At 38.5% G+C, this 25,252-nt stretch overlaps 1 protein-coding gene across 1 annotated transcript; it reads right to left on the bottom strand.

Moving 5' to 3' along the window:
* Positions 1-569: 569 nt before the first annotated feature.
* LOC107774326 (uncharacterized) lies at positions 570-14,465 on the bottom strand. Its single transcript, XM_016593823.2, has 10 exons — positions 13,966-14,465; positions 13,510-13,752; positions 12,114-12,272; positions 4,793-4,902; positions 3,295-3,403; positions 2,822-2,977; positions 2,582-2,697; positions 2,344-2,510; positions 1,169-1,299; positions 570-1,087 (listed from the first exon to the last, which is right to left on the bottom strand). Exons 1-10 carry the CDS (start codon positions 14,371-14,373, stop codon positions 980-982), a joined length of 1,707 nt encoding a protein of 568 aa, XP_016449309.2. The 5' UTR covers positions 14,374-14,465; the 3' UTR covers positions 570-979.
* Positions 14,466-25,252: the final 10,787 nt, after the last annotated feature.

The following is a 25,252-nucleotide window of genomic DNA, read 5'->3' as shown; positions in this document are numbered from 1 at the left end:
GTCCGGGTAAGAGATCATATTCTAAGTCGAGAGAATCATATTAGCGAGTCAAAGTCAGTTTGTTTGGTCGCACCAGCATTACCAAGAAAAGGTAAAAACAAACGCAAGAGATTTATTTCTCAGAGTATAAGCATTCTCTGTCAAGTAAATATCGATTTTCTTAATCTTGAACATTGAACCTGCAAACACTCTTTATCAAAGCCTTCTTCATGGAATTCCCTATTTAGCTAATTGAATTTTCTAGCATTCCATGAGAGGAATTGTGATAGAGTACAGCCAGGTTGATTCTTTAGTAATTATTAATCACTTCCACAAAATTTGAAGGAAAAACTAAAGAATTTATTCTGCGTCTTCCCTAGGAATGGTGTGTGATCTTGTAAAGAATCACACCTTACAAGCAACTTTGGGTTTTGATCTTTGTGAAACAATTATAAGGCACATATGATATGCACGTACTTCTTTTTTGATTCCAGATAAAAGTTAAACAAAAATAAAAAATGAGTAATACTTCATGAATTGATACATCAACCAACATGTAAAGTAGCAATTGTTTCGTAGTAAGCTGACTATGATCACCACAAGAAGTCTACGTATTTGCATTCTCATTAAACTGGAATTGATTAAACGCGGACTTCAACTGAAATTCCTCATACAAAGGACAGAGAAGAATTCGATCATAACTAAGTAAATTCATCAAAGAAAGCAAAGCAAAGAGGAACTACAAAGTTCAACAATTATACATAGTCAAATCAGGAAGGTGGTTGATTGACGTCGCTTGCTCGTTCTGTGCAAGTGACACGAGGTCGCAAACTTGTAGAATGAACAATTTATTCACCACTAGCACCAACAGTTTGCGCTGCACAACTCGCGTGTGCATTCTTCAACTTCTAAATCCCATAAGAGTTTATGCCGACAGCCCCAGAATGCAGCAAGAACGTAATGGGCATAAGAAATTCAGAGATATTTACAACCAGGGTATTCACCGAAGCTCAAGCAAGCAAACACATTCAATATGAGGTGTGTGTGGAAACATGTCAACTGGTTGTAAGCTACTCAGCCTGTAATGGCCTTCTATATTCTGCTCTGGCTGCATTTGGAAAATGTAATGGACTTTAGCAAACTGAATTGTAAATTCTCGTGGGATTAATATGATAACTCAAATACTCACCACACCATAACAGAGGTAATTAAGATCACGAGCACAGGTGGCAGGATTACATGATACATAAACAATGCGTGTTGCCTTTAACTTTAGCAAAAAATTGATCAATTTGATGTGCATACCAGGGCGATTAGGATCTGCAGTTATGACCAAAAAACGAATGTAAGCAATTCCATGAATCAAGCACTACCCAAAAGCTGCACCACACACACCAAGATCACAGCAATTCCTATCCATTAGAAAAACTTTGCAAACCATCAGCGATGAGTTGCTCAATAACTCTATTTTTGGACGCAGTTGGGTAATTCCACAGTCAATTAAAGAAGACTATGAATGCTGATGCTCATAGAGAGTGATAAAGCCATCAAAAAGATCTAGATAATGATCCCAGAGAGACCACAGGCGATTTGATAGGATCTCAACCCAAACTACTCACTAAAAGCTAGATGTGTAGCTGGACGAATCTAACCCCTTAAATAGTACTGATCCTTTCAAGGACTTTGTTAGCTCCCTGATCTTAGCATAATTCTCTCATGTGGAGCTAAGTCTCTCTTTGTACCTATTTCATCTTCTTGATGCCTTTAATGAAATATCTTACTTCATCAAATGAAAAAGAGTTGCTCAGGAACAAGTAATCTTCAAGTAGATTAAGTACTAAATACTGAACTCAGCAGCCATTTACTGAAAACAGTAAAAATACAACAGCAAAGATCTCGTTCAAGAATTGCAAATATCATCTACCACAGGAAACAACTTCTCTGTGGTTGAGATGTCGAAATAGGGGATAGCTTCACAAATTCATTGTTCGATTTCAATCTTTTCTTCTGAAGGGGAGTAGGGGACACGAATATAGAACTAATGCCAAAGAGCTCGGCCAACTTACAAGAGACTTCCTGATGCAACATGGCAGTGACAATTTTTCCTTTCTCAACAAATTTATCACTTCCTAAGTACATTAATCATTTCATATGAATCCTTTTGTACGAATACAACTACTGATCTTACAGTATAAGGATTGCTGATCTTACAGTATAAGGAATGCTGACCACACTCCCCCCCAAATTCTATCTTTTCCTCTCAAAGGGGACACACGTAGAGAGCCAGCCTAAAGAGGTCGGCCAACTTACAAAATACAGCTAGTGTCAAATGAAATAAATTATCCATAAAAAACATGAACGAACCTGTGATGACAATATCCGGCGTAGGCAAGTTGCTGGCGAAGTTCAAATCAATTTTATTCAGATCTCCTTCGATAAAAGTTGCATTATCAATGCAATTTAACTTGGCATTCTGACGTGCATCGGAGACAGCTTGAGCAACTACTTCAAAACCATAAACATGCTTCACCCTGCAAATTGAAATAGTAGTAATATCATATAAGCAAAATCATGAACTTGCATCAGGGGTGAGATTTATTACCTTTTGGCCAGTGTAAGGCCAATGGTTCCTGTCCCACAAAATAAGTCAAGAACAATTTCAGAGCCATCTCCTTTAAGAAAGGCGCAATCCTCAATTAGTTTATAGAGAATCTCTGCCTGAAAAGTGCAAGAGTTTTTATTTAGCACCAAATTTATCATAAGATGGAAAGTTGAACAGGGTCCGGAAGTGAACTAGAAAAAAAATCAAAGATCTGGTCCCTTCCATTTCTTTACCAAATACCTGGTGTGTATTTGTCTGAAAGAAAGAGTTAGCTGATATTTGGAAAGTAAGCCCTCTTAGAATCTCTGTAATGGTAGATTTTCCATACAATGTATATTCCTTCTCCCCAACGGATGTGTTGCCGATAGAAGTGTTCACATTGTTAACAATGCTTACCTGTTAGACATCAAAAGAGCAAAACTGAGAAATATCAAAAAAGTTGATGAGAGAATTTTTGTGGAAATCTACAGTGACCGAATGAAAGGTAATGTTGTGGAATTAGAAGGCTACAAATCATCTGAAAAGACACAACCAGTCAACATGTAGAGGATTGAGTTGATTAAAAAATTGACTTAGGAGGCCCGGATTTGGTTCAGGATTAAAAGCAATTTACTTGTCAAGAAATATGACTCTCAAACTAAGAAGTTAATTTTTGGAATTTCTTCATCCTAATAGACAAAAGAACAAAATTATCTGCAATTATGTTAACCAACCACTTCAGGAATAGCTGCGATTTTCTCAACAATGGGCCTCAAGCATTCAGGATTGTAAGAAGAAGTCACAAAATTAACCATAAGCTCAGGAAGACCAGTTTCAACATTCCTGCAAGCAAGATTGACACAGTGAAAGACTCTTGTTAGGTGTAAGGTACAGCATCCAAAAGATAATAACTAACTCCAAATACAGTACAACAAAGACCAAGCAACTTATCCTTGCAATTTAGGGAAGAAGCTAAAATTTAAAGAAAATACTTGTTCAGATCACAAACATAACCTGGAACTAAGCACCAAAAAGTAACGTCTCCTAATTTAGAGAACCCCTAATTTGACCTGTAAGACAAATATTGGTAATAGAATGAAACAAATCCAATTGGAGCGAAATGGTAACTGATGATTCATACAGCTGATACCCTAGTTCAGGATTGAAATCTCGTTGTTGTAGATTATTTTTATTCATACTTAGCTGCTCAAAGATTACTACTACTCCCATGCCACCCCAGGCACCCCAACTAACCCACCCCCAGAAAAAGGAAAGTGATGCTTAGGTCTCATTTGTTTGCACTTAATAAAGGTCTGAATCTTAATCATTCAGATCTCAGACATTAAGTGTGTTTGTTTTTAAAGTCTGAATCTTAATTATTCAGATCTTAATCATTAAGTATGTGTGTGTTTTACCTCACAACCACTTAATGGGTCTGAATACGTCTGTATGATTAAGATCTATAACAGAGACTTAATTTCATTAAGATGCTATCGCATATTTATTATTAACTGCCGCCACCGCCTACCATTATCAATTATCACCATGCCACCACCACCACCACGCCACCATCATCCTCCACCATTATCGACCATCACCATCCACTATCCCCACAACTCCGACCACCATCATTCTCACTTACAATTAACACACATCCACCTCAACTACCACAACTGACCACCCCATCATCGTCAACAACCACAGCCGGCATTGCCCATCATTATAACCTACTACCACTAACCCACCACTTTCCTCAGTCACAACTAGTACCACCACCCGCCATTATTAACTATCACCACCCACTACCACCATCCTCAATCATAATCGCCACCACTACCAATCACTACTAGCTACTAGCATGAACCACCATCATCAACCTAAACTACCACCAACCACCGCCTCTAGTCGGCATTCACCCGTTAGCAATCACCATCAAAAACTATCATATTTTAAAAAATTATATATTTTATTGATAGAATATTAGATTAGTTAGTATTTCATTTGAATTTTATGTTTATTAATTTTCAAATAAAGATAAATTTTATACATTCAGATGTTAAAAATCAAACAGTCTTAACTATTTAGTATTTAGATCTTAATACACATCTTAATATATTCAGATGTGTATTCAGATTCAGACGTCTTAATCTTAAAAAAAAACAAATGAGGCCTTAATGTAACATGCGACTTATTTGCTATATTCACACAAGGACTGAAAGAGGATTCAAATACCTGCCTGTTCTAAGCATTAGATGCTTCAGAAACCCAGAGTGAGAGTGCACATCATATGGAGAAAGTCCCAGTTCTGGATCCCGCCAGCATCCTTGCACAGCTTCAAGAACCTAAATCACACATCATTTTTAAACAAGAAACTGCATCGTAGAAAAAAAGAAAAAAACAAAGCAAAATACTTTTGTTGAAAAGAAAACCGAATACCAAGTCAGAGTTAATTATAAGCATAATTGAAAAAGAATTGAGGAAAACATCCTGTATCACAATGTGCAAATCAGCAAACAGTACAGATGAGCAAAACAAGCCACTCTTAGCACCATTTCATTTTCTCTATTTTACCTTAGTAGGTCTCTGTTGCTGCTGACAATCTCCAAAAAAAAGTGAAAATATGCCAAATATAAGTGGTAGCTCTTGTATCCTACTAAAACCACTGTATATGAGCTAGAGGGCAGTATTTCCAGTGAAATATTTCCTTTTTCAATCATTCAGAAAATTAAAATACAAACTGATACGAGGATTGACAAGTATAAGCACTGGCTTGAACTTTTGTTTAACAGCCAAGCCCAAGAAATTTTCCCATTATTCCTATTTCCTAGAAAATATTCACCATGAACAGGAGAAAAATCATATTAGGAATCCTAATATGTCTGATATCATCTACTGGTAAAGTTAGAAGATTTCAGAATTCTCCAACTTCCTCCTCCCTGTACACCTGTGCTACCGTCAACGTCTTCTAGCTTGATATGCTAAATAATGCTGTGACTGAGTTGCTCAATTGTTCATAATCGCACCTTCAATGTTCAAGAACTTACTCTATCTCCGCCACGGACATACTAATAAGAAACTCACCTCCATACTTTCATTATGTCACCAAAGACCTCATGCATAAGGCATTGCGATACACTCTGTCCCCAATCTCTACTCTTGGACTCCATACTCGTATACAATGAAAACCTCGACTCTAGTTGCCAAATGTCCAAATCTATTTTCCTAGTACTGTTTTAATGAAAAAACTCAAAACACTTTTATCCCTAACCCCTTCTTCCACAGGAGATGCGATCACATCCCAGTTCACCAAACCAAACTTCTTTGCTTCCTCCTTTGTGTCCCACAAATATCCTATTGCAACTTCTTCAGTTTTTCGTCACAGCTTCAGGCACGGAAGACATGAAGTAGGTTGGTATGTTCGACGATGTGCTCTTTTATACCTCTTTTTTTATGATTGGATAACAAGTCGGGAGCCAACCCTTGTACCAACAGCATCCTTCGAAACTTGGGGATAATGGGCCCCCTTTACCCTTCTCCACTTAAATACTAGACTTACTTTGCTTGGCGGAGGGCTTATACACCTGTCTTTTTTCCTGAATAATTTATACCTCTTTTTTACTCTTAATTTATACCTCTTTACCCCTTTTTGGAATGTTATTTTTTACATTTTCAATTACTAAGTTCCATAATACAGAATCCTCATATGAGGATCATAATGTCAGTACTAAGTGATCCAATCTTGCATTTAAATAATATCTCAAAATGTTATTTGACTTTTTGAAGTTAGTAGTTAGGACGATTAGGGAAAGATTTCATTATTGAACCAATCTAAATGGAATGTAGGTCAAATAAGATAGGGTGGCAAGAGTTCACTAAACGAAAACCCTTCGGTTGCTGATCCCAAACTAGTTCTTATCGAATCGCTCTTTCACCCTCCCCCTCCCATGGCATTAATTTTTTTTGGAGTAACCTCCAAAAAACTAGAAGCATACACAAGAAAAGGGCGGAAATGGTCTTGAAAAGCCAACAAAGACAACCCGGTCTAAGCTCCAAAGTTGATTTATATTGGATAAATCTAAAATAGAGACACCAGGAATAAGGATGTTTTAAAGAAGCTACCAGTGGCTTGAAGCATACTAACTAGAATGTATCTATTTCTTTTTTTTAAAGCTGTAACTAGAATCATCTTTACATCTTCATGCATTTTTAAGAAGCACTATTTTGTTCGGGTTCAGTAAAGAGGTGCATACTCGTGTAGACTTATGTGAAAGAGACATGACCACTCCTCCATTCTACACTAACCAATCAAAAAACAAAAAGAGAAAAGAAAAAAATTTAGCAACGCAAAATTCTGAAATTCATACAACAGAAGAATAACGCAACTTTGCCATATTCATGATATATAGTTCAGATTGTCAAGGAATCCCCGGTGTGGAATTTTTCTTATAATGCTATATTCCCAGCTTTTAACTCTCTTCTATTTCTTGCTTCCCCATTTTCCATTCTCCCAACATGTTCTCACTGCTAATTTCCTCCATCTCTTTTTTTTGATGAAATAAATTGTTGTATTAAAAGGCATCAAGAAGATGCAAGAGTACAAGGAGCTACTTACAAGAAGTAGATATACAAAAAACAAAAGTGAGTTGCTAGCCCCTATACAATGTCTCAATCTAGGACAAGAGAGCTAATAAACTCCAAAAATTGTTCAGTACTAACTATTGAGGACAGCTTTGTCCAGCAAAAAAGATTGGTTAAACATTTTGCTTTAATGGAGTGGTTTGGAGTTGAGATGCCATCAAAACATCTTTTGTTTCTCTCATTCCATAGACACCAAAAAATAACTGCAGGTATCATAATCCAGATCTTTTTAATGGACTTATCAACTGGCCAAAGACTCCAACTCAAGTATGCGTCTCTCAGATTTTGTGGCATGACCCAACTTATCCCAAAAATACTATAGAACATGTTCCATATATCAATGGCTACGGACAGTGTAGGAAGAGGTGATTGATAGATTCCTGGTTCCTCCTGCATAGATAACATCTATTAACTAGTTGAAACCCTCTTCTGTTGAGATTATCTTGAGTTAAGCAAGCTTCATGTAGGGTTGTCCAGTTGAAACCAATGACCTTCACTGGTAATTTGGTCCTCCATATCAGCTTCCAAGGCCATGAATCAAGAACTTGATTCCGAGAATTGAGTTGCCTATAACATTCTTTGACAGTGAAACTACCCTTACTGCCCCATCTCATCATGTCCGAAGCATTTCCATCAATATTGTAAGCCTCCACTTTGGCTATCATTTCCATCAAGCTTTCAATCTCCCAGTCTTGAGCTGCTCTTCTAAAGTGCACATCCCAAGTATTGGTAGTTCTGTTTTGAGCAATTGAGGAGTTCTTGCCCAGGGCAAAGTGGAAAAGATTAGGATAGTCTTCCATAAGTGTAGAATTGTTGAGCCACTTATCTTTCCAGAATTTGATGTGTGCTCCATTGCCCGGCTTGAAATGGACATTCTAGAAAAATTCATTCCCTAACTTACTAACATACTTCCAAGGTCCTACTCCGTAGGGGGCATTGACAATTTTAGTGCTCCAATTATCATTTTCCCCATGTTTAGCATTGATCACCTTCTTCGAAAAACTTGTATCATCTGTACCATACCTCCATAACCCCTTCATTAGCAGACACTTATTTTGCATGGCAAGATCTCTGACCCCCAACCCACCATTGCACTTGGGCTACACGACTTTGTCCCACTTTACCAGATGAAATTTGTGAGAACTGTTATTCCCCTTTCATAAAAAGTCTCTCCTTAATTTGTCCAGCTTTTTTAGCACCTTTATAGGGATGGGAAACAAGGACATGAAGTAAGTAGGAATACTGTCAAGTACACTCTAATAAGAGTTATTCTTCCCCCTATAGATAGGTATTGCAACTTCCAGGAAGCCAACCTCTTCTCAAAATTTTCCACAACTCCATTCCAAATCTCACAGCTTTTGAATTTAGCTCCCAGTGGTAGGCCCAAGTAGGTACTAGGTAGTGTTCCAATACTGCACCCCAAGATTTCTGTCGGGTCCTCAATGTTAAGTACATTATTGACAGGGTAGATGATACTTTTCAGTTTGTTGACATGTAGACCTGATAAGGCTTCGAAGAGAAGTAGTGTAAGATTCAAGTACATGATTTGAGTTCTATTTGCCTCATAGAAGATCAGAGTATCATCTGCGTACAATAAGTGTGATATAGTAATAGTGTTCCCAATGTTTGTACCTACATTGAACCCCTGAATCCACTGCATTTGCCTGGCCTTTTCAATCATTTTACTTAAACCCTTTGTGGCTAGTATGAACAAGAAAGGAGAGAGTGGATCCCCTTGCTTTATTCCTTTTTGAGGAGAGAAGAAGCCCACAGGACCTTCGTTCACTAAGACTGAGTACTTGACGGTAGAGATGCAATATTTGATCCACTTCAACCATTTGTCCCCAAAACACATTTTCTTCAAAATAGAAAGCAAGTAGGACCAATTAAGTTGATCAAATGCCTTCTCTATGTCCAATTTACACATCACACCAGGTTCCCCATTTTTAATCCTCCAATCCAAGACCTTATTAGCAATTAGAGCTGCATCAGTTATCTGTCTTTGTCTTTGCTTGATGAATGCATTCTGGTGAGCAGACACCAGCTTTCCTACAACTCTCTTCAATCTTTCTGCCAACAGCTTGGCCACAATCTTGTATACACTACCAATAAGGCTAATTAGTCTATAGTCCCTAAGTTCAATAGCATCATTTTTTTTTGGAATCGGAGCAATAAATGAAGCATTGCATGATTTCACCATGTAACCTTGTTGATGTAATTGATTAAGTGCAACCATGATCTCTGGTCTGATAAAATCCTATGACTTCTGGAAAAAAGCCATAGTGAAGCCATCTGGTCCTGGGGCCTTATCAGGGGAACATGACTGAATGATGGCATGTACTTCTTCTTCCTCAAAGCATTGCTCTAGCGTCTCTCTCTTTCTTCTTCTGATAGGCTGGCAACATCATCAAAGCTGGAAGTTGGTCTCCACTCTTCATTTTCTGTAGAGATTCTGGTAGTAGTTCAAGATCTCCTTCTTGATCAATTCTTTATCATCTGTAATCTCATCGCCTATCTTGAGCTTGTAAATAGAATACCTCCTATATGAGTTGGCCATTATATGGAAATATCTAGTATTCTTATCCCCTTCTTTTAACCACAAGCATCTAGATTTCTGCCTCCATGAGGTTTCTTCTGCTTTAGCAATCTTTTCCAACTCCATTTTCAGAGCTAAGAACCTTTGCTTTTCAAGCTGGTTAGGAGCTCTGTTTTCTATTGCCTGCTCTAAAACTGACAGCTCATCTAGCGCTCTGCTTCTCCTCGTGTCTAGCTTACCAAAGACTTCCCTATTCCAGTTGGTAAAATCTTTTTTCAAGCACCTCAGCTTCTGGATGAGTACAAAATCTGGACTGCCACCTATTGTATAGTTCTGCCACCACCCCTTCACCATATCAATGAATCCTTCTTGTTGCAACCACATGTTTTCGAACTTGAAATAAGATGGTGTTGTGTCCCATTCTCCACTTTCTAACAATAAAGGTTTGTGATCTGAAATAACTCTTGGAAGAGCCAATTGCTTGACAACATTGAAGCTTTCATTCCATTCTAGAGAGACTAAGAATCTGTCGATCTGTTGGAAAATGTCCTCCCCTCTTGACCAGGTATATTGAGCCCCTTGTAGAGGCAAGTCCATTAGCTGCAGGTCCACAATTGTTTATGAGAAGCTCTTCATAGCTTTGGCCCTTCTAGTACAATTCAACCTCTCAGATTCGAACCTACAAGCATTGAAATCCCCTCCTACGACCCACTGATCACCGCAAATCCCTCTTATTGCACCTAGTTCCTGCCAAAACACCTCCCTCTCTATAGTGTTGTGAGGTCCATATACACCTGTAAAACCCCATCTAAAATCTTCATGTAAGCTCTCAAGGAAGCAAGTCATTGTGAAGCAACCTTGAAGAGAATCAATACACCTCCACATTCTCTTATCCCACAAGATAAGAATACCACCCCTAGTGCCACTAGCCTTCAAAATTCTGCCCAATCTACCCACCTATTCCCCCAGATTTGGTAAATCATAAAAGTTGGAATGCTCTCCATTTTGGTTTCTTGGGAGACACATGATGTCAGCTTTCCATTTTCTAACTAGAGATACAAGCGTACTCCTTTTATTTTCCTTGTTCAGACCGCAAATGTTCCAGCTAAGAATTTTTACTTTCATGAGGACATATTCTTGCCATACCTACCCCTATCCCTTTTGTTTCTTCCCTCATAGTTGATATTGCAATTAAATTTGAACCTCTGTACCACCTTTTTTGATCCATTCTGGTAATTAAATCGAAAATTTCATGCTCAAACCCCACTGTATTGACCCCAAATGCCTTGCAAACTTTTCCATAACCAATTTGGTCCACTTGGAGGTTTCTATTGTTGTAGGTTGCTGAATACTCTGTTGGATTCCATGAACTTCCAATTGCTCTCCTTCATGCCATGGTAAAGGAAGTGCCTCAGTGTAGGAATCAGATTCTGAGCACATTAAGGCAGTAGAAGCAACTTCTGACCAACCCCGTTGTTGAGGAAGACCCCTAAGGTTGGCCAAAAGAGATTCTGCTTCATCATCAGCTTCATCAGCTGCTTCCAGATATGTTTCAGCAGTTGCATGCGGCAGGGATTCATCAATTGACTTCGTGGCTTGAGACTGGTGAGAGAAAATAGAAGAAGGTGCAGCAACGATGACTTTAGGACAAGGGTCCATCAATAAACCTTTAGCTCGCCACTCCTGAATAAAATTGGGTTTGATTGGCTTGGCCTTCTGATGGGCTTTCTTTTTTGGGTCTTTGTAGTAATTAAAATTTTGGCCCACCACAGGTTCTTTAATAACTCCTGAACTGCTACCAATATTGGGCCTGATCTGGCTTGTGGCCCGTGAATTGAGAAGGCTGGGAAATGGGCCCAAGAGATTTGAATTAAAGTTGCCCTTGGACAGTTGTCCCTCCAGGTGTCCCGAATTCACGTAACCCTCATCAGCTTTCCCCAAACTCAACGCCGGTGATGACCCAATCCCTGTTGCAGCTGTCCTCCATCTCTTATCAATATCTAGGAAAAGTTTCCTCACTTTCTTCATCCGCCTCAAATCCCCCAGTTCATTTTTTCGAGGTGGGGAGTGGGGGCGGCGGGAGGGAGGTAAAGAACATCCTTTCATGTTTGATGTTTCCCGCCTGCTTATTTCCTCCCTACAATATGCACCAGCACTGCTTCCAGTACAATGGTACAGTGCAGCACCAGATTGGTCCACTCACCAGTTCACTTCACCCCCGTCACCACTAAGCCTTAGATCCATGCTACAATACAGTTCAAAAAGTAATTTATTCCAGGCACCAGAAAAACTGTAAGTGAGTCAAAAGACCATGTACAAGAGAAAAAGAGACATTTGGCCTCTATCAACCTAACTAGTTTCAGAAAGCACATACCATACCTCATTGCCGGAATCACTTTGCAGTAAGCACTTATTCACATTTAAAATCTTATCAAAACAGCCAGGGGCATGCAGACCCAAAGCATAGCGAGAGCCCTCTGTATCGTCTTGCAATTGTTCAGCAGGTACCCAGCCCTTTGCGCCAAACGAGAACTCCATCTGCATCACAAAGCAGAAAAATAAAGTAAAGGATCCATTGTTTATTAACTCTTAATTGTTTTTGGTCATTCTATTTCCCCTATAACTTTCTGAATGTAAGGACTATTATGCTCATATAAGACCATCATAAGAAGACAAGACGAGTGGGTGAAACAGAAAAAGAAAAGAAAAGATAAAAACACATACCCGGAGATTATTGACCTCAAAGAAAACAATTTATTTTTCTGAAATTTACAAGAAAAATTAAAGTGGATTTCTGTAATTTGACTCAAGCTAACTGATATTAAACCACAGACACTATTGCTAAGAAAAGTTCCAACACCTTTCTACACCACCCGAATCTTTAATTACCTAGGTCTCCCTAAAATTAGCTCCCAGCACTTCTAACTTTAGCAAATAACAACTTCATTTTTTTCTTTCTCTAATGTTCTTGAAAGGCTCTTCTAACTTTATTTCATTTTGAGTTTTGAGTAAATTATGCCCTAAGAAGGTAGCCTAGAAGTCGAAGAATTGTAGCAATAACTTTGGTAATGAGGTTCGGATTCCAACAAAGGTGATAGAGTGAATTCTTGCCATCTGTCTAGAATTTGGTGGGTAGACTTATTTGATATTCTACTAATGAGAGGTAGATGGGTTAGTCAGGGTGCACAAACTAGCCCGAGCACCACCATAAGAAAAAAGATAAATAATTTAGGTTAATTTGGAAATAATTTAATAACCTAATGCATTACAGATTAATCAACACTGCATTCAAGCATGTGGAATTCTTTTGGTAACTACGCCCGAATTCCAAGCAAGCCAGGTTTGGCTATATAAAGTCTCACAGATCATACCCCGCCATTTATGATCATCCTAGACCCATATTATACAAATTAAAAATAAGAAGAATAAGATAACGAGTACTAGAAGTTCTCTATATTTTCGATTGGCATATAAATCTCTGATAGAACTAAAAGAATCCTAGAAAGCATAAGGCCTAACGTAAACGTACTAACATATTCCAAACTAATTGGTTCACCTATCCCCAAAAAGATCTTTCTGTTCTACTATGCCCGAATTTTCGCTAGGTCTATGTGGATTCCAAGAGATTGTAGATCTTTCAAGTCGAGACACCACCAAAAAGAAAACCACCCTAGTAATGCTGTGTTAGATTCCATTATTAGTAACAGTGAGCAGAAGTTTACGTCAACATTTAAGCAATATCCAAATTGTGAATATAGGGAAATCCTCTACTGACCTTATTCCTATAGTGAAATTGGATATCACAAGGAACAATGGGTTTCATAGCATCAGCAAATACTGGCTCTCGATCAGAAAACTTGCCCACGTGTACAACCAGGTCGCGCACTTGTTGCTCCTTGGCCCTGAGCTGAGCTTCATACGACAAGCTCTGCGTCTTGCAACCTCCACAATGCGAAGCATGTTCACACGGTGCTTCAACATAGTCCAAATGCCGTGTTAAGGTTTTCAATTTCTTCACCTGCCATCCTTATCAACCAGCATAACATCAATCAACAAATTGGGTACAAGTACTAAAAACATTTCCAATAAATTTCGCCTATACTATCCACGCCAATCTAAAAGCAAGCTAAATAACTTAAAAACAAAATAATAAGTATAAACGTCGTATATATAGAGATAAACGAGTAATGTAATTAATCAGACTTGAATTAAAGGAGAAAAAAGCAGACACCTCGGCATAATTCTCTCTTTTGCGAGTGACACGGCCAATAAATCGTTCTCCAGGGAGTGCTCGATCACACATGAGTACAAATCCAGTGTCAGCAACTTTGCAAACGCCTTTTCCTTTAAAAGCAAGGGATTCACATACTAATTCTAATGTTTGCCCTCGCTTTGGAAAATAAGGCTTCTTCGACTTGTCATTGTTGTTGTTGTTACTAGTACTAGGAACCGTTTCCTGTACCATTTCCTTGGAATTTACGTTCAATTGAATGTCTTCGGTATCTTCAACGGGAGAAAGAGAAGCGAGAGTAGTGAATGAACGTGAACGTATTGATGCAGTTGCTGTTCGAGTCCGGAGTTTGTGTAGCCATTGATTAGAGGGTAGTGAACGAAGGCCGAAAGTAGTTGACGCCGCCATTTTCAATCGGACTAACTGTTAAACCATAAGGCGTCGGGAAACAAGTCCGACTCCGAGAGACGATGTATTTGGAGGTTTTAAGGATAGGGTGGCTAATGAGGAAATGACAAAATGGTCCCTTTTGTTTCGGATCGGCTATAATTTATCCCTTAAATATATTACTGGTCAGTTTTGGTCCTTTTAAGTTTGACGAATTTGAATTCTTATACCATGGATTGGGCTTTATGCCGACTGCCATATAGGCCCATTTTCCGGTAAAGCCAGCTCGAGAACAATGATTGGGCTTTCGGCGTATATTTGGAAAAGCCTTGGTGGAGATTGAACAGTGTTTCAACGTTTAAGCAAGCTCTTTGAATGTGAAACAACAAGTTACACATTAGACTGATCGGTCAAAAATAATTATTTTTCCTAGCTAAATATACAAAATATATGTATATTATACATTTATATTCAAAAAATATAAAGTTTTTTGCTATCATTTTTAAAGCCACTATACTGCATAGTAATAGCCTAATAAACACTTCTATTTGTCCCACTTTGTCATTCCGGCCCCGATATTCTACCAAGTTTCATTCAGACATTCGTAGTTTTTAAAATACATTACTTTAAACCCCTCCAGCCTCGTGTGTTCTTCAACACACGATGTGGATGACACATCATAGTCCACATCAGATTTTAATGACACGTCATTCTTTTTTTTTATTTTAATTTCAAAATTTTAATTTCTTCCTTTTTTCACCTCACTCCTCCCCACCCTTGACCACCTATCTCTATTTTTTAGAGCATAAACAACACCATTGTTTTACCGCCTTTATCGGCGACGACACCACAATGGATAACTAATCGCCCTACTAAAATACACAATCGGCAATCTCCGTTCTGACGGCGGCGGCAGGGTCAAATTTTCCTAAGAGGGTTTATGCAGTGATCTGAGCAGGGAAAAGCAATTTGGTTTTTTGTTAGTTTACATGGACAAATGGGAAAAGCAATTTGGTTTTTGGTTTTTTATTCAAATACTTTACATGGACAAATGGTTTATGATTCTCGGGAAAAATGGCTTATAATATTGTGTTATGAAATATCAAATATAACTCCCATTACTCTTCTCCATGATGTAGATAATCCTTACTATTTCTCACCATTATAGTTGTAACTCTCATACCTTCTAACCTCTCCCATGATCTTTCCCATGTTCTCATAGTTAATACCATGTCCATGACATCCCTTTGTATTAACTCAATGTTATCCTATAAATAGAGGGTTTGGGTATCACATTGTACACACTTAACTACATGCAAGAAATAAGAATCTCTCCTCTCTTTCTCTCTATATCTCTTATCTATTTGCTTGTTTTCTTTAAGCTTAGTTTCTTAACAAGTTATCAACACAAATTGCTAATTTTATTGCCATTGTTAGAATAATAATAGCGGGGCAAGAACAACATTAGCATACATGTCAACGCAGCGGAAGAATTGTTGAACTCACCACCGAAACAATTGCCCCAAACCGAACTTTGAATCACTAGAAAACAAAGTTAATCTTCCACCAATTAGATGCCCTTACTTGTGTGTGTTTTTCGTTGGGAGAAGAAGAGAGTCAGAGAAAATTCTTACAATTCTCAGTTCTATATTGTCTCCTTCACATAAATAGGCAGAGTAATAGCGGTTAAGGAAGATAACTCACCACTCACTCTTTTTTTGTACGTTCAATTTAGTGGAGTTTGTGGTCTAGTGGTAACTTCCCTTAATCTCTCTCCCTTTATATCTCCTAACCGGGTCGGGTCAGCCCACATGGAGCGACCCATGACCCATAATCCAACATCTCCCACTTCGCTCATAGTGGGCTAGCCGATGTCTTTGATACACTTTTCATACTAGCAAATAGTTGGTGCGACCTGCAAGCACAAAGAGTTGTAAAATTCCAAAACCAATTAAAGGTTGTACTAAAGTTCTATGTAGAAATCCAATCACATATGGAAAGGATTCACTAATAGCATAAGGATATTATTACTCGCAATACCCCAGACATCATTCGTTATTGCAGTAGCTTCTCATTCGATCCCTCATCCTCGAAAGAGGCAAACTCGAGTTCTCATATAACATTGTATCCACAATTACACCCAATACCCTCATGATAAGTGTAATGGTTGACCTATGAATACAAGTTAAATTACTAAATTTTAGTCGTCTTCCCTTTCTACTCAAATATTTCCATTCCAAATCAACTGCTTTCCTAGACATGCACTGCATTGCCGAATCAATCATGGCTATTAGTGGTATGCTAAAGTAGCAACACTGATTGGCATTTCAAGAGACAGTATAAGGTTAAAGGGTATTTCAATAAAAGTTAATCTAACTTCTTTGGGATCTCACACAATGAAGAAGTAGGGATTCATTCTTCCATTATCCCATGGTCGATAGCACACGTGGTATGAAACACATGTCATGGTGTTCTCACTTTATATTGGTGCGTGTGTCTTATTATTTTAATCATCCAAAACCATACAGATCTTGGTCTAGACACCTTCAAGTGTCTAACCCGAGTTTCTCACTTCAATAATCCTCAAACCATCTTCTTAGAGAAACTCGTATCTGGCTTACAAAACAAGTCATAATCGAATGGTGAAATTCGTAAGCTGTCAAGAATGACCTCTACTAGTAAATATAACCCCGCATTATCTAAGGTTCTATGATATCTCATCTCTTCACGATCTTAACGCAAGAGGTGATTGCTCGTGTGAGAGAGCCAATCTCGCGACTTGTTCGACACACTTTATCAACAAAATATTCATCACATGCATATGAGATATAGCAAAATTCAAGAGACAAATATTGATGAGCATATTATAATACTAAAGTCATTTTACAATACATAAATATGTTCATATCCTTCGCAAACCTAGAGCCACAACATGTTTCTCAAACAGGTCTCTAGATATCGACTTTGTAAAAGGATCAGCTATCATGCTTCGCGTAGAAATGTACTGTAAATTTATCTCTCCACTTGCTACCATGTCTCTTATAAAGTTATACTTGATATCAATGTGTTTGGTCTTGTTGTGATACTTAGGATCTTTTGTATATGCAATAGCCGTTTGGCTATCACAATATAGAGTCATGGCACCTTGAGAGTTCTTTGCAATATCCAAATACTCAAAGAATCTCTTCAACCAAACAGCTTCTTGTACTGTAGACGCACAAGCCACTAACTCAGCTTCCATTGTTGAAAGGGTTGTACAGGTTTGTTTCTTACTTTTCCATGATATAGAACCACCATTAAGTAAGAAGGCATAACTGGACGTTGATTTTCTATCATTCCAATCACCAGCCCAATCATCATTTTTGTATCCTCTCGAGTATAAATCATTTCCACTATAACTTAGTGAATAATCTGCAGTTCCCTTCAGGTATCTGAAAATTTTCTTCACTCCTTTCAATGATCTCTTCCAGGATTGAATTGATACCTGCTAACCAGACCTACGGCATAACAAATGTCTGGGCGAGTACACATCATAGCGTACATCAAGCTCCCGACAACGCTTGAATATGGAACTCGAGACATGTCTTCCTTTTCATTTTCAGTCTTGGGACACATTTCAAGGCTTAAAAATTCACCTCTCGCTATAGGAGTATCCATGGATTTGCAACTATTCATGCGAAAACGCTCCAAAATTTTCTTTATATAAGTTTCTTGAGATAAACTCAATAACTTTTTGGAACGGTCTCTTTGGATCTTAACTCCAAGGATATAATCTGCCTCGCCCATATCTTTCATGTCAAATGACTTTGAAAGCCATGACTAGATAGTTTTTACATACTCCAAATTGCTTCCGGCTAATAAAATATCGTCCATATAAAGGGAAAGAATAACAAACATCCCATTGGACTTCTTCACATAAATGCAATTGGTCTTCATCAATCATGGTGAAATCATATGAGATCACCTCCTTGTGAAATCTCAAATACCATTGCCTTGAAGATTGCTTCAGGCCATAAATAGATCTTTTCAATTTACAGACCTTCTTTTCTTGGCCTTTAACAATGAAGCCTACAGGTTGTTCCATGTAGATTTCTTCATTTAGTTCTCCATTGAGAAAAGCTGTCTTCACGTCAATTTGATGTAATTCCAAATCCAAATGTGCAACAATAGCCAAAAGTAAGCGAATTGAGGTAAACTTCACAATTGGTGAAAATGTTTCCTCATAATCTATTCCCACTTCTTGAGTAAAGCCTTTTGCCACCACTCGTGCCTTGTATCTTTCTATTGACCCATCCGCTTTGCATTTAACTTTGAGAACCCATTTGTTCCTAATGGCTCTACGCCCAGGTGGAAGATCAACTAGATCCCAGATTTTGTTGGTTTTCATGGACTCTAATTCTTCTTTTATTGCTTTTATCCACGCATCTTTTCCAAGGCTCGATAAAGCATCAGTTACAGAATTTGGTTCATCCATTTCTGTGGGAGATACCAAGAAAATATAATCTTCAATTTCATAAGTACGTTTGGGTATATTTTTCCTAAAACTCTTTCGTAGTTGAAATTCAGGTTCGTCATAAGGATTTTGGGATTGAGAGTTCCCACTCCCACTCGGATCAAGAATGAGATCTTGATCAATTTGATTATCAACTATGTCAGACGACACTTGCTGACTATCCGAGTTCAACATTTCATAAAGAGGCTCTTTATTCTTTACCCCACCCTTCTTTTGAAAATCATTTTCCAGAAATGTGACATCTCGTGATTCAATCTTACTAACACTTCCATCCTCTAATTCAGCAATGAACACATACCATTTGGGGTGTTCTGAATATCTTATAAAGATACATTTTTTTGCCTTTTGGACCTAATTTATCAAACTTGCTAAAAGAATCTTTTACATATGCAGCACAACCCCAAGGTCGTAAATCCTTTAAGTTTGGTTTATTACCAGTCCATAGCTCATAAGGAGTGGAAGAAACTAGTTTAGAAGGCACTTTGTTCAATATGTAAGTTGCAGTCAATAACGCATCTCCCCAAAAGGAGATAGATAAATTTGCATGCACCATCATGGACCTTATCATGTCCAGTAGTGTTCTATTCCTCCTTTCTGCTACACCATTTTGTTGAGGTGTGTATGGAATGGTTAACTGTCTGGTGATTCCCTTTTCATTGCACAATCCTTCAAATTCTTTTGTAAGATCCATGCCCTCTATCGGTTCTTAAGGTCTTAATCCTTTTATCTAATTGATTCTCAACTTCATTCACATATTTCTTAAAGCATTCAAGTGCTTCATATTTATGAGAGATCAGATAGACAAAACCAAAGTGTGTGAAATCATCAATAAACGTAATGAAATATAAAGCACCAGACCTAGCCCTCACATTCATTGGACCACAGATATCAGAATGGATTAATTGCAATAGAAAATGAGCTATCTTAACCTTTACAAATGGTTTACGTGTAATCTTTCCGGCAAGACAATTTTCACAAGTTAGCATTTTAATTTTAGAGAAAGGACCTAGATGTCCTTCCTTAGCCAATCTATTCATTCGATCCTGCCCTATGTGACCTAATCTTGCATACCATGTAATAACATCAACATCATTGTTACTAGAATAACATGCCATAACACAACGGTCAACATAATAGTTATACGTAGAAGGATTACAATCTAACACAACAAAACCATCATGACGATGTCCATAACCATAAAAAACATTGTCTTGAGTAATTCTAAGACCACAACGACTAAAGTTCAAATTGAAATCTAAATCTAGAAGAACAGACACAGATACTAAGTTTCGTCGAATCTCTGGAACATATAGGACGCCATGCAACATCAAAGTTTGGCCACCACGCATGTCCATCCTGCAAGTGCATATCCCTTTGACTTTAAGCTTTGCATTGTTTCCCATATATACATGCTTTGATCCAGGTGGAACTCGACGAAACTCTATAAACGCTTCTCTATCGCGGCTCACATGGTCGGTGGCCCCTGAGTCTACAATCCACAAAGAATAAGATTCAGTTAGTAAAACAGTGCAAAAAACATATATAGCACTGAGAGATGCGCTTTGAAATGCTACCTTTTTCGGCTCAGTGCACTCACGAGCAAAATGCCCTGGGACTTGGCAATTGTAACACTTCATCTTGCTCTTGTCTTTCTTTTTATAGAACCGTTTTCCTTTCTTGGAATTTGACTTGTTTCTTTTCTTGGAGGGTCCTTCTCCGGTCTCCTTACCTTTCCGTCATGTTTCTAGTTTCTCTTGCGCTTGAAGCTTGATCTCTTTGTACCACTTGATTCTGCCACAAAGGCATTAGGTATAGCTTTAGCAGCACCAAGCCGCTTGTCTTCAAGCTCCACATGACGGGCAACATCAGCAAAAGTTTTGATGCTATCATTGTGGGTCAAGTTAACTTTCAGATGCTCCCAATTATTGGGAAGAGATCGAATCACTGCCTGAACCTGCTGCTCATCAGAGAGAACATGTCAAGCACTTTTGAGTTGAGCAATCATATTTAACGTCACCCTTAGATGTTGCTTGACACTGTGATCATGACGCTTTTTGTACCTGTCAAACTTGATTGTCAGCTATTGAAGGTGAGTCATAGTTGTACCCCTATATGCCTCTCTTAAATGTGCCCACATGGCTTGAGCAGTAGGATATTGCTCACATTTGTGGATGAGATCATCAGCAACTGAACTTATAATAATTCCACGTGCATTGGAATCTTTCTTCTTCCAAATATTGTAAGTTTCCAGATCCCTCCTGTGTTAGGCAGTGTTACCCTCCTCTGGGTGACTCATTACATGGTTAATACTTTCAAGAGCATCTTGCTCTTCGAGTACATACCACATCTTACGACTTCAGATATCGTAATTTTCACCATTCAGTTTATCACCCTTGTTCAAGTCGGCAATGATACTTTTTGATGCCATGTCTGTTATTTGAGACAATATTATAAGTTTAACTCATCAATATATATTTCAGTTAATTTATACATATGATTACACACTCAAGTAAATTAATTATAATATTAATTTTACAATTAATATATAATCGAACGGTCACTACGTTTTCATTCATCATCTATATCCAAATATTTTTAATTAATATTAAAATTACTTTTTAGTGTGTACTCTGTTTCAAGTCTCAATCCATTACAAAAAATTAACTTGTGAGACAAATAACATAATATAAATTTCATTAAGATAAAACACATAATAACAATTTACATGTTTGCTAAGACATCCATATACCAATCGAACACTAACTCTTGCTCATATACACTAAAAGGTGCACTAGGCCAAACATCATAATAAATCTCAGTTAAAATTTCACCCAAGGCTCTCGAAGAGAGTCCACTAAAATAGCTAATGTTTCCCAATCAGTAATTTCTACGTAATTAGCCAATTCAACTCTTTTTATCTTAAAAAGGTGTACATGTTCAGGAACGGAAACATCAGGGCCCATTTTAAATTCCTTAAACTCCCTAAATTTCTTTTCTCTTTCCCTTCGTTGAGCCCTTCGATCCTTTAATTCATTTTGCCTCATCCTTGGGATATTCCTGATGACTTAAGGCTCCGAGTCTAAATCATTATAGAACTAAGTCCTGCGACGACGTATCCTTTGTGATGACCCGTCCAGTCGTCTCATGAGTTACCACTCTGTTTCCCTCATTTCTACTTCTTATTGCTTTGTCTAATGGTTTTATATGTGATCAGGTTGATTGGTTCGGGTTCGAAAAGGATTTGGTAAGGTTTGAGACACTTCATCTCTTTTGGGGAAGCTTAAGTTGGAAAAGTCAACTGAATGTTGACATATGAGTTAGAGGGCTCGTATGTGAGATAAAATGGTTTGGTTAGCTTCGGTAGATTATTTGGGACTTAGTAGCGTGATCGGAATGAGTTTTGGAGGTCCGGAGTGGATTTAGGCTTGAATTGGCGAAATCGGGTTTTTGGCGATTTCTGGTTGATAGGTGGAATTTTGATATATGGGTTGGAATGGAATTCCAAGAGTTGCAGTAGTTCCGTTGTATCATTTGGGACGTGTGTGTAAAATTTGAGGTCATTCGGACGTGGTTTGGTTGGGTTTTTTATCAAAAGCGGGATTCGGAAGATTTTTGGAAACTTAGGCTTGATTCCGATGTTTTTTGGTTGATTCGGTATTGTTTGAGGTGTTTTGAAAATTGGTATAAGTTTGAATAAGGTTTTGGGATATGTTGGTACTTTTGGTTGAGGTCCCGGGGGCCTCGGGGTGATTTCGGATGGTTGACGCGGAGTTTGAGATTTTGTTGAAGCTGCAAAAATTTTCTGCTTCTAGTATTTCCGCACCTGCGGATTGGGGACCGCAGGTGTGATCTCGCAGATGCATGGAAGGGAGCCGCAGAAGCGGAATGAAGCTAGGGAGGCAGGTCTGTGGAATGAAGCTAGGGAGGCAGGTCTGCGGAATGAAGCTAGGGAGGCAGGAACCGCAGAAGCGGTTAGTGGACCGCACCTGCGATGGCGCAAGTGCGGCTGATGCATCGTAGATGCGGATCGGGATTGAGTTAATGAAAAACTGCAGAAGCATTTCTTTGGCCGCAAATGCGGTATCGCAGAAGTGGGCATATGGCCGCAAATGCGAAAATGCCTGGGCCAGAAGGTATAAATTGCTCCTTCGCGATTTTTGAGCTATTTCACCATTTCTAAGTCGGCTTTGGAGCTTTTTGGACGATTTTGAAGAGGGATTTCAAGGGAACTTTATTGAGGTAAGGATTATGGACCTAAAACTCGTTCTTATGTTATTATTTCACGAACTAGAGCTATAATTAATGGATTTTAAGGGTTAAAATTGGGGAAACTAGGGCTTGGTATTGGAGACCTAGACTTGAGGATTTGAGGGACCTATTGTGGTCGGATTTTGGTAATTTTGATATGTATGAACTCGTGGGGAGATAAGGAATCCATTGATGTAAATTTTATCGAATTTCAATATGTGGGCCCGGGGGTCGGGTTTTGATAATTTAGGGATTTATGTCGTATATTGATTATTTTCGCTTGAGATTCGTCCCCTTAGTATATTTTGACGTCGTGATTCTGATTTTGGATAAATTCGACGCGAGTGAAAACCGATTCGAGGGGCAAAGACGTCGTGGAGTAGTATTTTCACCGGTTTGAGGTAAGTAACCATTGTAAATCTGGAACTGAGAGTAAACAATCCCGATAATTGAATTGTTTTGCTAAATGCGGTGACGAGCGTGTGGGCGTGCACCGGTAGGGATTGTGACTTGGTCTGTCCCGTAGCGACTATTAAACCGCGTATTTGATTCAAAATCTTATGATATTTCTTACTTTAGTCATTTATACTATATTATGAGTTGTATGCCATGTTTGGGGCCTTGTGCCGACCTGTTGAGACCCTTAGGGGCATTTTTACCATTTTTCCTCACTCTACTTGTTGAAATCATATCCTCAGTCATATTTTACCTGTTTATTATTTAAAACTAGTTTTATCCCTCTACTTTTAAATGTGAGGACTGTTTGGATTGAGTTCCCTAATTTCTACTGTTGTGCCCGAGAGGCTGTGAGGTTAATGACTGAGAGAGGTTGAGAACCTAATGGTGAGGATATTTATATATGTATGAATTATGGATCGGGCTGCACGCCGCAGCGATACTTATATGGATCGGGCTGCACGCCGCAGCGATATATATATATTGGATCGAGTTGCGAGCCGCAGCGATATGAAGCTTGGGCTGTAGGAGCTCCTCCGGAGTCTGTACACCCCCAGTGAGCATAGTCGGCTATAACCTATGGATCGACGCCGCAGTGGTGACTATGATTATTATTATAATGAGATATTAATGAGCCTCAATGCTGATAGTGAGTACTGAGTGACGAGAGTTGAGTCACAAGTGACTGAGAGACTGCCCGAGAGGCCATATTCGGAGTGATACCTTGCCTTAAAGGCCATATTCCGAGTGATACCTTGCCCGAGGGGCCCAATTATGACATTTTCACTGATTTCATTCTTCTTGTAAAACAAGCCTTTGTTGAAAAATTGCTAAGTATATGATTTCAAGTATTTGAACTGAGATTGATGATTTTATGACAGAAACTGGTTTAAACTGTGTAATTTGAGTTGTTACACTGTTGTTTACTCCTTTATATGTTTTTTAACTGCTCGTCATTGCTTTCAGACCTTATTTACTTTAGTTACTTACTGAGTTGGCGTACTCACGTTACTCCTTGCACCTTGTGCCCTGGCGGAATGAGAGTCCTCAACATTTTCAGAGCTTGCTGGAGATTGCAAGATAGTTGCATGGCGTCCACATCCTTGCTATTCTCCTTCCTATCTTATTCTTTTCCGCATTTTTAGATTTATGATGTATTAGACAGTTGGTTGTGTATTAGAGGCTCTAGACTCGTGACACCAGATGTTTGGGCTGTGTTGGTTTACTATTTTATTAAGTTCGCACATCTTAGTTGTTTTATATATTGCTTAAGAAAAATTGAGAATTTTGTCGTGTTAGAAAATGGCTTTATAATAGAAAGAGGGTTGTGATTAATGTTTTAGTTGGCTTGCCTAGTAATGTGATAGGCACCATCACAACTGGTATTTGGGGTTGTGACAAGTTGGTATCAGAGCCTAGGTTACATAGGTCTCGCGAGTCATAAGCCGGTTTAGTAGAGTCTCGCGGATCGGTACAGAGACATCTGTATTTATCCTCGAGAGGTTGCAGAACCTTTAGGAAAAACTTCATATTCTTGAAATTCTTGTCGTGCGAATCAGTTGATCCGAGTACTAAACTTTTGTTATTCCATTCTCTCACAGATAGTGAGTACACGTGCTACCGGGCAGGATGGACGACCACCAGTTGGAGCCACTAGAGGTCGAGGACGCGGTCAAGGACGTT

This window comes from Nicotiana tabacum, chromosome 6, assembly GCF_000715075.1.
Source record: "Nicotiana tabacum cultivar K326 chromosome 6, ASM71507v2, whole genome shotgun sequence".
Classification (NCBI taxonomy): domain Eukaryota; kingdom Viridiplantae; phylum Streptophyta; class Magnoliopsida; order Solanales; family Solanaceae; genus Nicotiana; species Nicotiana tabacum.
Note: the sequence above shows the minus strand (reverse complement) of the source record. Positions and strands in the feature narration are given on the sequence as shown.